At 66.9% G+C, this 15,937-nt stretch overlaps 1 protein-coding gene and 1 long non-coding RNA gene across 2 annotated transcripts in view; one reads left to right on the top strand and one right to left on the bottom strand.

Moving 5' to 3' along the window:
• The window catches only part of ADAMTSL2 (ADAMTS like 2), a 29,327-nt gene extending 13,874 nt beyond the window's left edge, over positions 1–15,453 (bottom strand). Inside the window, exons 1-11 of the mRNA XM_081103308.1 lie at positions 15,170–15,453; positions 13,878–13,968; positions 13,252–13,394; positions 12,402–12,477; positions 11,332–11,434; positions 10,707–10,852; positions 10,450–10,573; positions 9,062–9,142; positions 6,235–6,410; positions 4,267–4,609; positions 2,515–2,875 (exon numbers count right to left, since the gene is read on the bottom strand). Of these exons, the coding sequence (XP_080959434.1) occupies positions 2,515–2,875; positions 4,267–4,609; positions 6,235–6,410; positions 9,062–9,142; positions 10,450–10,573; positions 10,707–10,852; positions 11,332–11,434; positions 12,402–12,477; positions 13,252–13,394; positions 13,878–13,967 (1,643 nt within the window). The 5' untranslated portion in view covers position 13,968; positions 15,170–15,453. The remainder of the gene's footprint in view (positions 1–2,514; positions 2,876–4,266; positions 4,610–6,234; positions 6,411–9,061; positions 9,143–10,449; positions 10,574–10,706; positions 10,853–11,331; positions 11,435–12,401; positions 12,478–13,251; positions 13,395–13,877; positions 13,969–15,169) is intronic.
• On the top strand, positions 575–2,303 carry LOC308527893. The gene is made up of 3 exons (XR_013996658.1): positions 575–709; positions 1,781–1,925; positions 2,095–2,303. It is a non-coding gene; the product is annotated as an uncharacterized lncRNA (long non-coding RNA).
• Positions 15,454–15,937: the final 484 nt, after the last annotated feature.

Here is a 15,937-nt window from a genome sequence, read left to right as displayed (position 1 = left end):
AGCCTGTTGTCTGTTTTTGCATCTGCAGTAGCGCACCTGGCGGCTCACCTTTGCAGGATCGAGGTCATTTTTTCCCCCTAACAAAGGTCAACCTTTGCCTCAGCTCAGCCTGTTTTTTTTGCATTTACAGTAGCGTTCCTGACCGCATCCTCGCAGCGTTTTACCTGTGAATCATTGCCGCTCACTACCTGCACCTGCACCCCCGTGGAAAGGAGCGCGTGTCCTCACTTTACTGTGTATCCAGGCCCAGGGGTTCCCGCTCTCCCGCCTCCCTGGTCCAGCACCAGTGATGTCATGTCGCCCTGCGTCTTCCCCTTGGGTTCTGCTGCAGAGTAAGGGGTAAGCATCCTCCCGAGCATTCTCTCAGGCCCTGGAAACTGCTTCCCGGCGGCTGTCGTCAGTTCGGATGAAATCAACTCAAAAAGATTCCTGCAGGTTTGGACGTTTCTTGCGTGGGCACCGCGCATCGCTCGCAGCACCAGCACGGCACACGCAGCCGCTCTCGGAAAACCCTGCGTGTGTTCGTACAACAAGGCAGGTTCGGTTCTTAGAAGCGGTGCCAGGAGGAAAACACCCAGGAAATCGCGGGACCCCCAGCCCTTCACCCGCTGCCTCCGTGGGGAAGGGAGACGGCGCCCCCGCAGCCTTGGGAGTCCAACCAACGGCTGGGCTGGCTGGTGACTGCACCTGGCTCCTCCCACCCCGGCAGGTCAGGCTCTTCCCACCCCGGCAGGTCAGGCTCCTCCCACCCCGGCAGGTCAGGCACCTCCCACCCCGGCAGGTCAGGCTCCTCCCACTCCGGCAGGTCGGGCTCCTCCCACCCCGGCAGGTCAGGCTCCTCCCACCCCAGCAGGTCAGGCTCCTCCCACCCCGGCAGGTCGGGCTCCTCCCATTCCGGCAGGTCGGGCTCCTCCCACCCCGGCAGGTCAGGCTCCTCCCACCCCGGCAGGTCGGGCTCCTCCCACCGGGGCAGGTCGGCTCCGAGCGGTGCTTGTTTATAAGTGACCCCCGCAGCGCTGCCTGCTCTGCTTCCCCCAACACTGTCTCCCCACGTCGCGGCCTGGCTCGGGGCCTCCCTCGATTGTCTGAGGCTGTCCCGAGAAGATGAAAATAACCTTTCCTTTCTGGGCTGCCCCTTTGATTCCGCCCTCTCGGGGAGCAGACGCGACTTCCTGTGTTTGGACAGCTCGCCCAGACGGGGCTATTTCAGGCCGAGTCAGCCCGGTGGTTTCCCGCCGCTCCCTCGGCCCTTTATCTTAAAAGACCATCTTTGGTGTCAGCGGCTGCACCCTTTGATGGCTGCCAGCGGGGGGCCTCCCTGAGGGTTGACAATCCATTGTATTGGTTCCTGGGACCCCACAGGCACCGGAAACCCAATGTGCCCGCATGGGGGGCGGGGGGGGGGGGGGGGGTAAGCGTCCGCTGGGATGGGGCAGGAGAGAGTCCAAATGTGGCTGAAGGACCCAAAGCTTGTGCCCGACCTGGCCTGGGACTGCGTGACCACTGAGTGCAGGGCCCTGGGGCGTCCTCTGACGAGTCCTCCTTGGCGACGGGAAACCTGAGGCCCAGAGAGGGGCCCGGGCGTGTCTGAGTCACGCGGCCGGCAGAGTTGAGCCCACGACTCAGGTCTCCAGACCTTAGCCTGGCGGGGTCCCTCCCCCCGCCCCACATACTAAACCTGACCAGGTGGGGGGGGGGGGCGCAGGCGGGCCCCACAAGCTCAGAAACCCAGAGGAACCAGCGGGATGGTCTGAAATTAAAGCTTCCTCCCGAGGAGCAGTTCCTGGCGGGTAATCACGTCCCAGGCTGGCATTTTCCCTGGCAAACCTCCCAGCGGCCTCCCTGAGCCTGTCTCTTTTTGCATCTACAAGACACACCTGCTGCCACCCCTTTGCAAGTCAGAGACCGGTTTTTCCCTGACGAAGGTCAGTCTTTACCTCAACGGAGCCTGTTGCACTGTCTGTTTTATTTTTAATTTTATTTTTTGCATCTACAGTAGCATACCTGGTCATTATTTCTCCCTAACAAAGGTCAGTCTTTTGTCCGTTGTCTTGTTTGCATCGAGGAGAATAACATACCTTTGGAATTTCACAGTCATTTCCTGTCTTCCGGACCCTCAAAGCACAACCAGCCACCAGCGGGAGACCAGGCCCAGGTCCCCGCCCGTTACCCCGCGCCAATTGCGAACCGCTGACCGGCACCCACCCACATGAAAGAAGTGCGCTCGTGCCCGCTCGGCGAACGGGTCACCCAGTCTCAGGGCTGTCCCGTCTCCCCCACCTATTGCCACTGGATCTCTTGTAACCCACTGACGCCTGCTTCTGTGACTGAAATGTATAAAATAAGGGGCAAAACTATTTTATACTGAAACCCAGGCCTCCAACCTCCTGCTCAGATCCACAGGGCGGGAGAGGGTGTGGGCGGCATGGCCAGACCGGCGCACCCCGTCTCCAGGCCTCACTGACCCAGACCCCGCCCCAGAGGCCCCTGGCCCGGGCAGGGGGCACCTCCTACCTGGCCTTGTGCGTCCTGTTCCCGGCCGAGGCGGGGAGGCTGGCGCTCCCGTTGGGGAAGGGGACCTCGGAGGAGCTGTTGGCCACTCGGTCGTTGCTCAGCTCCAGGTAGGACCCGTTGAGCAGGTAAGTGCCCGGCCCCTCGCTCTCGTCGTAGTCCACGTAGAGGCCCTCGGCCGGGGCTCTCCGGGGCAGGCCCTGCCCGAAGAGTCTGTTGACCATCTCGGTGAAGTTGAGATCCTTGGAGTCGGAGCCTGGGGCCAGGATGATGAAGGCCGGGATGAACTCCGGGGAGGGGAGGTGGGCGTCAGCCTCTTGGTCATCCTTGTCCGCTGGAGGAGCTGCCCTCGTGGCATTGCCATCTGCAAGGGAGATGGTGGCTCAGCTTCAAGCAGCCCCTCACATGGCGGGGGGCAGGGGTGAGACCTGGGGCTGAACCTGGAAGCCCCTGGAGGCAGGTCTCTGCCCCATGAGAGACCACATCCCGAGGAAAGCCCGAAAGCTAGCCTAGGCAATCGGTGGGGAGTCTGCAGTGGGTCGAAGGGGGTCCCCCCAAATTCTTGTCCACCCAGAATCTTAGGGTATGAGCTTATTTGGAAACTAGAGGCCCGGTGCATGAATTTGTGCATGGGCCAATCGGGCCGGGCTGGCTGGGGTGAGGGGCCACAGGCAGTTGGCAGACCGGCCCCACCCCCTGGTTGAACTCCTGGTCAAGAGAACAATTTGCATATTAGCCTTTTATTATATAGGATAGGATCTTTGTCAGCCTAGTTAAGGGTCTGGAGGAGATCACCCCAGATGTAGGGTGGGACCTCCATCCAATGACTGCCGCCCTTGCAGGAAGAGGAGGGCACCGAGGCAGTCTCCAAGGAGCAGGCAGAGCCTGGAGGGATGCGGCCGAAAGCCAAGGACGCCTGGCACCCTCAGAACTGGGGGGAGGGGGCAGGAAGGACCCTCCCCTGGAACCCCGACAACTTGGTTTGGGGTTTGTGGCCTCTAGAAGTGGGAGAGAGCCCATCTCTGTTGACCTGGGCCACCAGTGTGTGATCGCTATTATGGCGGCCCCAGGACACTGACACGACCTTCCACGGAAAGATGCTGAGGAGCTTGGAGATCTGCTCCCCAAGTGAGTGAGGGGATTTCCCCAGGTCTGTTCCACCCTCCTCCCTCAGAACAACCCTGCTGAGCTGTGGCCGTCGGAGTTGGCAGCGTGGATATTGGGGACCCTGACCCCGGTTCCCCACCACATCTCCACCCACACTTCCTGCCTCATCCTTGTCCCCACCTCTCTTTCCTGCCCTCAGCCGGCCAATCCTTCCCTGTTCCCAAGCCCTCAGATCAGGAGTCACCCCTGCCCCTCAGCTGCCCGCTATCCCCTTCCACAGCTCCTGCCACACTTGGGGTGGTGGCTGTCTGTCCGTCTGTCTCTACCAGATCAGCAAGAGCAGGGGCGATGGGGTCAGACTGTCCTGCGTTGGACTCCCACTCCACCACGGTGGTCTGTGTGACGTAAGCAAGTCCTCCCTCTCCAAGCCTCAGTCTCCCCATCTGTCAAGTGGGGACAAGCGCACCCACCTCAAAGAACGAACGTCAGAGGACGGGCGTACGCGAAGGCCTAGCCCTGTGCCCGCCCAGCACGCCTGCAAGGAACCGGCACCTCTTGTCGGGCTCCTCTGCTGTCTGGGGGACTGAAGGCCCTTCCCCCCGGCCCCGCTCCCCGGGAAGCCCCTGCCGTACCCCCGCTTCTGGTTACCTCGGGAGCCCTTGCCCCGGAGGGACCCCTCGCAGGCCCGGCCGCCGCTGGCCTGCTCGCACACCTCGTTGGTCTCCTGGCCCTGGCTCAGCCCCAGCTCCGGGCCCGTGCCCGGCGTGCTGAACAGCCGGTTGTCCAGGCCCAGGCGCTCGGAGGAGGCCTGGCCGTAGAGCGAGCCGTTGTGCTGCAGGAAGCCCAGCAGCCCCGGGCCATCCAGCTCCTGGCTCTCGGCGCTCTCGGAGCCGGGGTAGCTGTAGTACAGGGGCCGCAGGCTGGCGTGCGGCGGGTGCTGCAGCGTGTACTCGAAGGTGATGGAGGGGCTTTTGCCGTTCTGGTTCCACACCTGGAGGGCGGGAGAGAGGGGCCTGTCCGTGTGACCGCCCTCCCCCAGGCCCCTGGGCTCAGGAGCTTGGAGAATGGAGGCGCCCGGGAGGCTGCGGGAGCCGGGGGCCAGGGTTCGGGCAGTGGCGGGCATGTGGACTGGCCCACACCACCGAGCAGTGTCCCCGCTGAGCAGTGTCCCCGCTGAGCAGTGTCCCCACTGCGGCTTCCCCGGGGCAGATCAGCGTGACCTCAAGTCGTGGCCACTGACCGGCCAACGCACTCTTTCCACCCCGTCGGCAGGGGAGCGGCCGCCTGCTTTTGCGTGGAGTCACCATCTGACCAGGGCGGCGTCCACTCCCTCTCCCCGTCCTGTCACCGTGCGAGGGGTCTGGAGTGACGCGGGCCCAAGCGGGGTGGATGGACTAGCCACGGAGGTGGCTCAGCCCAGGGGACCTGCCTCCCGAAGGTCACGACCCTTCCCCAGCGCTTCCCAGTGGCTAAGCCAGACCCCTGCCTCAACTCAGCTGCCCTGAGGGGCGACTGCCACCCCAGAGCTCGGCTCCTGTCACCTGCCTCCCAGCTCGCGCCTTCCTCTGCCCAGTCCTGTCCCCGCAGTTCGCACAGGCGCTGCTCGGAGACCCCCGAGGCCTCCTGCACACCCACCTCCAACTCCCGTGCGTTTCCTGGGGACCCGACCTGCACGTGGGCCTGCAGCCTGGGGGCGGGGGGCGGGGCAGCCCGCCTCGGGGTGGCTCTGAGAGGAGGTACAAATGTGGCCCCACCAGATGCTGGGGGGATGCTCCTCAGCCCAGCAGCCCCGAGGGGGGAGGGGCACCTGCCTGAGAACCCGCGGGCACAGGCGGCTCTGGCAGCAGCCCACCCGCACGCACAGCCAGCTGTGCCCCTTACAGTTCGGGGACGGGCATGTCACTCATCCCTCTGTGGTCGGGCTCTTTGTTTGTAACGTGAGGTTCCGAATGCCGCCCTGGTGAAGTCTAACAGCTCCAGTGGCGGCTCTGTCCCCACGTGTCCCCCGGCCTCCAGGAGAGGCCTCGGGGCGTCAGAAATGCCCATCGCGGCGGCACCCGGTTCAGGGACGTGTTCTCGGTGCTGGGACGCCACCGCGACGGCGCACGTTTCCCGGTCAGCCAGGACAGCTCCCGGCAGGCTGGGCGAACAGGCCCGCACCGGCTCCTGCCCTTCCTCACGCCCGCGCACGCCCTGCCGCAGAAGCCGTGAGCATCCGGGGCAGCGTCGGGGGAGGGCCACGGCCAGCAGCCTGCGTGGTCTCAGCGTTCAGGACCTGGACAAAGGCCGTGGCCGTGAAGAGGGGAGGAAACCGCACAGAGGGCATAACCCCCAGTGTGAGGGGGGTCCTGCGGCCCCGCACCCCCGTCCAGCCTCCATCCTCCTGCCCCCTGTCATCCCCAGGGACCCGCACAAAACCCCTGAATTGCCCATCCACGGTGGGGAGGGGGCAATTAAAATCCAGGGGAAGGAAGGAAGGAAAGAGGGAATCAGCAGATGGACAAGTGAGGGGAGAGCTGAGGCCGGCCCCCGCCGGCGTGGGACACGGTAGCCGCTGTGCGGCGAGCTGGCCCAGAGGCCCCTGCCCGGCGCCGCCCCTACCCGCAGCACACGCACCATGACGTTCAGGCCCTGGTTGGTGGGCCCCTGGGCCACGATGTACTCGATGCCGGTCTCGTAGATGTCCATGGGCCGCCGGTACTTGACCACGGTGCCGGCGATGTTGAAGTTCTTGGGGCTGTCCACCTTGAAGTTGCCGTTGAAGAAGTAGTTGCCGGCTTCATCGGCGAGGGCTGATGGGTCAAGGCTGCCGGTCAGAGGCGCCGACTGGCTGGAGGGAACCGTGGCCACCCCTAACCCGCTAACCCTCCCAGACACCCCAACGACAGAAACCTCACGCCTCGGGGAGTGGGCTCTGCGGCACCAGCCTGCGGCCTGGCCAGGGGTGCCCAGGACACGGGAAGCCACTTTCCTGTCACCCAAACTAAGCAAGGCCTTGTCGGGGCGGCCCGGTCCTGTCGTTCTGGCTGCCTCAGAAGGGGCTGGGCTCCGAGGTGATGGGCAGCGTCAGGACTAAGCCGCCAGGGCTGGAGACGGGGCCCACGCCTGGGGGGCAAGGGCTGGGCAGCAGGTGTCAGCCAGGTGGGCGGGCGGAGCCGTCCAGCTGGCTCTGCTGCAGACTCACCTGTGACCCTGGGCCCGGCGTGTCCCCAGCATCCCCACACCCTGAACATGGGGAGGCACCTCACTGCCCATCTAGGACCCACACTGGTGACGCTGCAGCCCTGGCCTGGCTGGCCCGGAGCACTGCCCTGGAGGTCCCAGCCGGCCCTTCCCGACCACCCTCGCTGACCAGCTCCGTGCCCCTGCTGGGAGCCGGGACAGGGTGCTGCCGAGACTGGTGTGGCCGGGATGCCCGCTGGCCCAGCCTCCCCATCCTCCCGGATGCGCTGAGGGCGCCAGACGCGTTCTCTGTGAGGCGGGGCGGGGTGGGCATTGGGAAGGCGGACCTCAGCAGGGCGGTCACTCCGGGGCCTGACTCAGGCCCATGCCACCCAGAAGCAGGAAGGAGCCTGCAGGCCCAGCACCGCGTCCCGCTGCCCGAGGCGGCAGCCACTGCCCGGGCCAGAGCCATGGTCCCCAGGGTGCGGAGGGTGACCCTGCGCCAGGGCCAGGGGACGGAGGGAGCGAGGAGGCGGGGGGCCTGGCCCAAGGGAGCAGTCGGGTGATTACCAGGCCAACACACATCGGACGCGTCTGCTGGGAAAATACCCTCAGCGCAGCAGCGTCACCAGATGACCTGCCGGAGACCCGCCGAGCGCGCTGGGCGCAGCTGGGGCCCCTGTCTGGGCCCAGTGACGGGGATGTGCGTGGGGTTCACTCCCAGCCGGGTCCAAAGCCTGTGCCTGACAGTAACGACCTTCCTGCCTGTGGCTTTCCCAGGACCCACTTCTCCCTGCCCCACCTCTCCCTGCCCCACCTCTCCTGCCCCACCTCTCCTGCCCCATCTCTCCCTGCCCCACCTCTCCCTGCCCCACCTCTCCCTGCCCCACCTCTCCCTGCCCCACCTCTCCCTGCCCCATCTCTCCCTGCCCCACCTCTCCTGCCCCACCTCTCCTGCCCCACCTCTCCCTGCCCCACCTCTCCCTGCCCCACCTCTCCCTGCCCCATCTCTCCCTGCCCCACCTCTCCCTGCCCCACCTCTCCTGCCCATCTCTCCCTGCCCCACCTCTCCCTGCCCCACCTCTCCCTGCCCCATCCCTCCCTGCCCCACCTCTCCCTGCCCCACCTCTCCCTGCCCCACCTCTCCCTGCCCCACCTCTCCCTGCCCCATCTCTCCCTGCCCCATCCCTCCCTGCCCCACCTCTCCCTGCCCCACCTCTCCCTGCCCCACCTCTCCCTGCCCCACCTCTCCCTGCCCCACCTCTCCTGCCCCATCTCTCCCTGCCCCATCCCTCCCTGCCCCACCTCTCCCTGCCCCACCTCTCCCTGCCCCACCTCTCCCTGCCCCATCTCTCCCTGCCCCATCCCTCCCTGCCCCACCTCTCCCTGCCCCACCTCTCCCTGCCCCACCTCTCCCTGCCCCATCTCTCCTGCCCCAGCTCTCCCTGCCCCAGCTTTCCCTGCCCCATCTCTCCCTGCCCCATCTTTCCTAGGCTCCACTGAGGCCTGGGATCTTCCCATGTGTCTGTTAGACTCGTGCAGCGTCTCCTGGCCTCCTTGCAGGCAGTCAAGCGGCCGACGGGGCGAGGCCTGGCTTGCGGAGCGGATGCCAGGGCCTGGAGCATGCAGCCTGCCAGGTGGGGGGCTGGAGCCTCCTACCACACCCCCAGCCCTGGCTCTCACAGGGCCACCCTCAGAGGCAGGAGGTGAGGCAGGTGCTGGGAATCGCTTCCCCATCCTGGGTCCCCAGCCTCCCCTAACAGCCTTGACCACTGTGCAGATGACTCCAGAATCCGAAAGCTTCCCCGCCCCACCGCCCCAGACCTCAGTCCACACCCTCCCCCTACAGCTGGCTGCCCGTGGCCTCAGATGGGCCACCTCCTGCCACTCGCTCTGCCTCAACTTCTCGCCTCCTGAGTCTCACTCCTCTACCCGGAGGCAAGGACTCCACCTTCAGCATCTCCGGCTTTTGCCAGGCTCTTCAGGGACGGGGAGCTCACTACCTGACATCACGCCTCCCTCCATGGTCTGAGTACAAGGTCCTTCCACACCTGAGCTTTCCTGTGACACCCCGTCCACACACATGTGCGCGCACACAAACACACACACACATACACACACACGCACACACACACACACCCCGGGCGCAGTTCTGGCTTCTGCGACCCATCCCTCCCCCACAGGAAAGGACCAGGGTCAATTGCCCCCTCTCTGCCCATCCATTTCGCCCCATGCTAAACCCACGCCCCGGTGAGGCGGCCGCCCAGGCCCCCAGACCTACCCAGGACGTCGGCGGACTTCTTCCGCTCCACGATCTGGATGTCTCGGGCGCCAGCCGGGATGTGGGTCACCAGGGAGTAGCCTGGGGGAGATTAGACGGCGCTGAGCGGTGTCTGGCCACGGCCACCGCCTCTCAATTGGAAAGGCAACCAGAGCCTCGAACCTGCAACCGAGGTGCATGCCCTGGACCGGGAATCAAACCTGCACCCTTCAGTCCTCAGGCTGATGCTCTAACCACTGAACACCCAGCCAAGGCAGCACTGGCTTTTTTGGGGGGAGGGGCAGCGGTAGTGTTGGCCAATTCCCGTGGTGTAAACACTCCCATGGGGCCGATGGCTGCTCCCCGTGCGATGCCACTGGGCACATCCCTTGCTGCTGCGGTAGTGCCACCGGACAGATGCATGCCACACAGGCAGGCGATCGGGAACTGAGGCTCATGCATTTGAATGTGGGCGCACGGACGTTCATTTTAAATCAGCGCCAGCTCCCGAGGGCCCTGAGCACGGCGGCCTCGCACTGCAGGGCCTCACGGTGATGAGCGCCCACACATTCGCCAGGGAAGAGGGTCGGCCGGTGGTGGGGACCAGACCCCGCAGCAGGGCCACCTGGGTTCAGGCCCAGCCTCCATCCCGGCTGCGTGACCTCTCTGTCCCGCGTTTGCCTCGCGGAGCTGGTGTGAGGTGCACCGGGCGCACCCCGGGAGTTAGTGGGGGTTGTCTGAGGGACAGCCCCAGCCCCCGACGCTGAGAGTCCTGTGAGGCATGAACCGCATCTACGTAACCTTCCCTCAGCCTCCGCGTCTGGCGCACAGTAGGTGCTCAGAAAGGGACACGCTGACTGAAGGCTGGTCTGCGTCTCCCTGCAAGGACCTGGCGGAAGGCCCTGCAGGCAGGTATGTGCCGGGCAGGGAGGAATCCCAGGGGCCTTCCTCAAACCCCACCTCCATAGTGAGGCCTCTGCCCAGCCCCCTCACAATCCGTAACAAATACACCCCCACCCTCGGAAACATGGACTCTGCAGAATGGGGCGCCCCAGAATCTGTGAGCCCAAATTCAGCTCTGTCAGCCGTGAGGGTGGGACTCGTGCCTTGGTTTCCCCGTAAGTGCGACATTCACACCTCCCTGCATGGCTGCAAACGCCAAGCGAGGCCCCAAGCCAAGCGTGCACTGAGCACGGTTCTCAGAGGTGCTCCACAGAGAGCTGCTCCTCATTCCCAGCCAGCGGGGGCCTCCCAGAGCACCGGCACCCACCTGGGCGGCACCCACCTGGGCCCGGGAGGGGGGAGGATCAGGTGGCCCGTGCTGGGGGAGGGGGGGGACTTGCGCGGTGCCACTCAGCGGGGTGGAGACGGGATCCCCGTGCCCGGAGGTGGGAGCCCCATGCTCTTACCGAGGTTGGCGTTCCCCTTGCGGTAGGTGCCCGTCACATGGGTGCAGCTGCTCCCGTCGCCCTGGCAGACGCCGCACTTGTCCAGCGTGTGGGTGGAGAAGAGCACCCCGTCACAGCCGATGGGCTGCGGGAGGAGAGGCGGAGAGCGCCGCTGGGAGCGCGCCGCGGCCCAGGCCCCCGGGGCCGCCCCGCCTCGGCGGGCAGCGGGCGGTCGGCGCAACGAGACCAGCGGAACTTGTGCTACAATGTTTAACAACCTCACATTTTCCAGACACGCAGACCCCGCGCAGGTCGGCGAGCTTGCAGGACGTGCCGTCGCGGGCGGGCACCATGAGCTGCCGCTGGCCGTCCACGGTGGTGCAGTGCAGGTCGCAGGGCTTGCTGGAGATGTGCACGTAGTCATCTGGGGGGACGGGGCCTCTTAGGATCGGGGGCCGGGTTCAGGGGCTCCCCTCTCCTTCCCACGGAGACGGCGCCCCCCCTCCACCCCCCGGGGCACAGAGAGGGGAACAGGGGCCCGGAGAGTGGGAGGGACTTGCGGGGGCCTCGGGGGCTGGAATGCACCATGATGCGCGCTCTGTGCCTCCTGCCTCTGCCTTCTTGGGGTGGGGGGGCAGGTCCCCCTGGCAGGAGGCTGAGCCCCCTGGTGGCCTGGGCTGCTGGTCCAGGGCCCCCTGCACGCGCCCACAGCGGGAAAGGCCAGCTCGTTTATTCTGCCGCCTCAACTCCCCCTGACCTTCGACAAGACCCCTCCCTCTGGGCCAGTTTGCCCATCTGCCCTCCCACGGTCCCCAGGGGCTGGCCCATCGGGAGTGGGTCTTCCCAGGGTTGGGAACCCCCCACCCCGCACTGTGCTCCCCGCCGGCAGCCAGGGCCAGGTACCGGGGTACAGGGGCTTCCACTGGTGCGTCCGCCCGTTGTACACATGGGAGTTGAAGGAGATACACTGCTCCTCCCGGAAGCTCCTCCCGTCCGGCGGACACTCCTGGGGGCGAGAAGGCGGGGTGGCGGGGGGAGGCTCGGAGGAACTCGGCCGACAAAGGCGTTTCTGTCCGGGCCCAGCAGGAAGTGGCTGCCGCCGAGGTGGCCTCTCCTCTCTGCGTCTCACCGGCTCGCTCTCGTGAGGAGCGGGGACGAGAGGAAGGACAGCGACTGCCCCTCAGACTGTCCCCAGGGGCTCCAGTGGAACCCTGTCGTGTCCCTGCCACCCCGGCTCCCCCGGCCCCGCAGCCCCCAGTGTGTCCCCGGCTGGAGGGGCTGAGGCGGGGCCCAGGGCAGAGGGGAGCGCCCAGGACGGGCGGCGGGTCCCCCTCGGAGCCCACGAGCGTCCAGGAGGACAGCTGACCCTTGAAGCCAACACAGAGGCTGTGGCCACTTGGTCCCTCCAGCCCCTAGCCCCCTGCACGTGTGCACACGCGGACACACGCGGACACACACACACACCCGGACACGGGACCGCGTGGAGCTGGAATGCACCCTGATGGGCAAACGCCCCCACCCTCGGGGCTGGCTCTGCCAGGCCCGGCGCTCAGGCTCACGCTGGCTCTGGCCCCGCTGAGCGCAGCCAGGAGCCCAGCCGCAGGTGGCAGCCCCGGGCCGCCCGGAGGGTCCCCTGTGTGCAGAGGCCGCTGCGCGGGGCTGGGCTGCCCGGCTTCACAGGGGCCGGACACCTGGCGAATGTCGGTCTCCCTGCAAACTCCCGGCGCAGGACTGGTGAGCAAAGGGGGGCTTCGGCCAGAGACCCCGGCCCTGGAGCTGCCGCTCCGCCAGCAGCAGTGAGGCCTCTGGCCCTGCCATGCGGAGCACACGGTGGGCACGGGGATCCGATTGCTGGGCCGGGGCCTGGTCACCTTCTCTTCACAGGATGTAAGGGCAGGCCCAGGGCAGGACCCAGCTGGGACCTGCGGGGGGCAGGGAGGGCAGGGTCGGGGCCCCAGAGGGCGGAGCCTCACCTGGACGCGGCACAGCTGGTACCGCTTGGAGGTGCCCGTGCAGGTTCGGTTCCCAGCGTCGGTGATGGACGTCCTCCTGGCGGGAAGACAGGGGCTCTGAGCCGGCGCTGGGGGCCACCAGCTGCAGCCCCCACCCTCACCTGCCCCCCAGGGCCTCGGGCTCCCGAGCTGCCCCCAATTCCTCTGACCCGGGGGTCCTCCCTCCCCACTCAAGCCTGCCAGCCCTTCTCATTGCACAGGGGTTCAAGCCATCGGGGGCGTCTCCCAGCCCCATCTCAGTGGAGGGGGTGTCCTATAAACCTCGACTTCCCCGTCACGGAGCACAGTGCCTCGCACCCAGAATTAATCACCAGAATAAGGACATTGGCCGTGTACAGGCCCTGCCCAGAAGCACACACACGTATCATCGTGGGTTCTCAGGTGTCAGGGGGCTCCGCATCCCCTCCACCCACAGATGAGGACGCAGGTGCTCAGAGAGGCTCAGTGACCTGCCCAAGGTCACACAGCGAGGAAGTGGCAGAGACAAGATTTGAACCCGGGTCTGCCCGACAGTAGCTGCTGCACCAGATGCTTTTCCCTGTGTTTATTCAACTCAGGTCTTCAGAGGAGAGGGCCACGGGCCTCGCGCCCCCACCCTCCCCAGCCTTAGAAATGGGTCCTGCTCGCTCACCAAAGGCCTGTGCCCAGTCCCTGGAGCAGGACGAACCCCAGGACGCCGGGTCCCTCCCTGGCCTGTGCTCCTCACCCTGACACCCTTCCCAGCCCAAGACCCTCCCTCACCCACTGCCCCGGCTGAGGGCCAGGTACCCACCCTCAGGCCAGCCCCGGGGGTCCCGTGCCCGGCCCGCACCTCTGCTGGAGGCAGTGCCGCTCCCGGGACGTCACCCCGGTCCCACAGCTGCGGGAACACGCCGTCCACTTGGTCCACTCCCCCCACCAGGAGGCAGTGGCGTCCGCGCCCGCCTCCAGGCTGTTGGACACGGGGTTGTTGTCCTGCAAGGAGACCCGCAGGTTAGGGGCTTGTGTGCCAGCGGGACCGGCCGCCCGCCCTGGGCCCTGGACAGCGTGGCCACTTGGCAGCCCGGGCTCAGGGGTCAGCGGTGGTCCTGGAGGGGATCCCAGGGAGTTGGGGGCCCCGGGTCCTTCCCATTTTGAGATCTGGAACATCCTGGGGTCCCGGGGACCTACCTAACCTCCCCTACTTCTCTCTCCTGAGCAGTCCGGGGCCCAGCCCGGGTGCTGCAGGACACGCGCCCCCCTCTACGCGCCTCCTGGACGTCACTCTGAGGGAGGCGGCCAGCCCTCGGCCCGTCCTGCTGGGTGGTCAGGGCTCCAAGTGGCCAGGGCCCCCACTCAGGGGCCGGTCTGACACGTGTTCCTGGCAGGAGGGGGCTGTGGGAAGGCAGCCCGGGACACCGGCCACGCAGCCCCTGTGACATCCTCCCATCGGGGTGAGGGCCCATGCTCCCCACTCACCGTGGCTCCTGTGGACGCCACGCCCCCAGCCACGAGTGCCGCAGCCAGCAGGGACCAGGCCCAGCGTGAAGGCCGCCGTCCGCGGTCCATCCTGGAAGCAAGGCCACCGTCACCCCAGGCCAGGCCAGCTCCTCCATCTGCTGACAGGGTCCACCTGGGGGCAAAGCCCTCGGGACCCACCCAGGGCCAGGGCCACGGGGTTATCTGGGATCTGTTAGTGGTGGCTGCCCGGGGGCCTGGGGGGAGGGCTCGGCGAGCGACTAGAGATGCCTGCCAAGGGCGACACAGTGGCCGTGGTGTGCCTGCTAAGCCTGCACCCCCCGGCCTGAGGGCACTTGGGGTCACGTGCTGCTTCAACTCCGACACCCGAGCGCCCTGGGGACACCTGTGGAGAAAAGCAGGGGGGAAGGGGGGCTGCGGCCTGGACTTGGCCTGTCGCCCGGCCCAGCGAGAGCACCTTGGGTCTTACCTGATCGGTGCCGCCTGGCCACGTGAGAATGACCTCCTCCAGGGTGGGTCCCTGGATGCCCCCACCCTGGGACTCAGGGGCTCCCAGCACACTCGCCCCCAGACCCAGAGCACATCCCGGCACTGGGCTAGTTCCAGGCGAAGAGGCATGAAGGTTCCCCACCCCCACAGTCCTGACCCAGCTCCTCCGAACCGCCCCCTCTCCGCCCACCTCTCCTCCACCAAACCCTCCCTCCCGTGCGCACAGGCACCTGCCAGTTTCAGGCGCTGTGCCAACAGCACCCTGGCACCCCAAGGATGCCTCTGCCCTGGACAGGACAGCACTGCACCCCGGGGATGGGAGCTGGCGCCCCCACCTCCCCAGCTGCCTGCCTGCCCTCCCCGCCCATCTCGTCCCTCCCCAGCGAGCCTCCATCTGCGTCCCCCCCACCAGCCTGGGGCCAGCGGAGCCCCTGGAGGTCCCGGGGTCCCGCTGGCTAATTGGTGCTGCAGCTCCTGCCTGCGGGCTGGAAGGAGACAGGTGCTGAGCCTGCCTCACACTTGGTTTTCATTAAGGCTCCAGACACCGCTGGCTGCAGGCCAGGCCCGGCTCACGCGGGATCCAGCCCTCCCTGGGGTCCAAAGACGGCCAGCGGCCAGCGGGAGGGGTTCGCATGCACAGGAGAGCTGCAGGCATCTGAGGCTGGAGGCGGAGGGCCACCCTCGCCGCGCTCCTGGGGGCTGGACCCCTCCCCCGGGCCGCCTCCGGTTACACAGCACCCCGGGGGCTGGGGGACGCCGTACCCGGGCGGCTCCGCGGGACGCGGGCGGTGGAGGTGCCCTACCTGTCCCGGGCGGCAGGTTGTCCTCGGAGAGAGGGGCTGAGTGGCCGCGGGAGGCGGCGCCAGGTGCGTGTGCAGGGGCTGCTGCGTGCGGAGGGCTGCGGGCTCCGCGCTCCCCTTCCTCCGGCTCCCGCCTCCTCCGCTTCAAAGAGCACCCACCAGCGGGGGTTCCCAGGGCGGCGCGCAGCCCAGTGGCGGCTCCGCAGCGCGGCCGCCTTTATAGCTGTCAGGCAGACAGGGAGGAACTCACACTTCCCACCAGGCTGCTCCCCCCGCCCGCAGCGGCCTGGCGCACACTTTAACCCGCTCCGCGCCTCTGGAGCCCGGCCAGGCCGGCCCAGCTGCCTGCTCACTGCTGCTTGGCCTGGGAGCAGCCAGCAGGGCGGCCGCCTTCCCGGCCGGCGCTCAGAGTGGTGCGACCTGTGTCCAGACGGAGCGGCCTCTGGCCGGGGGGTCGCAGCGGAAGCCGAGCCTCGGCCCGGGTGATTCTGCCTCCAGAGGGGCCTGGTCTCTAGCGCTCCCAAGAATGGAACCTGGGCTGTGTGAGGCATCCAGTCTGGTCGCTCCATTTTACAGATGGGAAGACTGATGTCCAAAGGGGAGATCGCACTCCCCGGTCACCCAGCCAGGCTCTGAACGGCTCTTCTGAGAAGCAGAGGCCTACGCAGGTGGAGGGGCTGAGGGAGACCCAGGAGGGCTCCGCCAAGGGCTCCAAGGAAGGGACAGAAATGGCCACGGCCCGCTGGCCAGATGGCCAGAATGGCCAGGGCC

The sequence above is a fragment of the Myotis nattereri genome, assembly GCF_964212035.1.
Source record: "Myotis nattereri genome assembly, chromosome: 12".
Lineage (NCBI taxonomy): Eukaryota > Metazoa > Chordata > Mammalia > Chiroptera > Vespertilionidae > Myotis > Myotis nattereri.
Note: the sequence above shows the minus strand (reverse complement) of the source record. Positions and strands in the feature narration are given on the sequence as shown.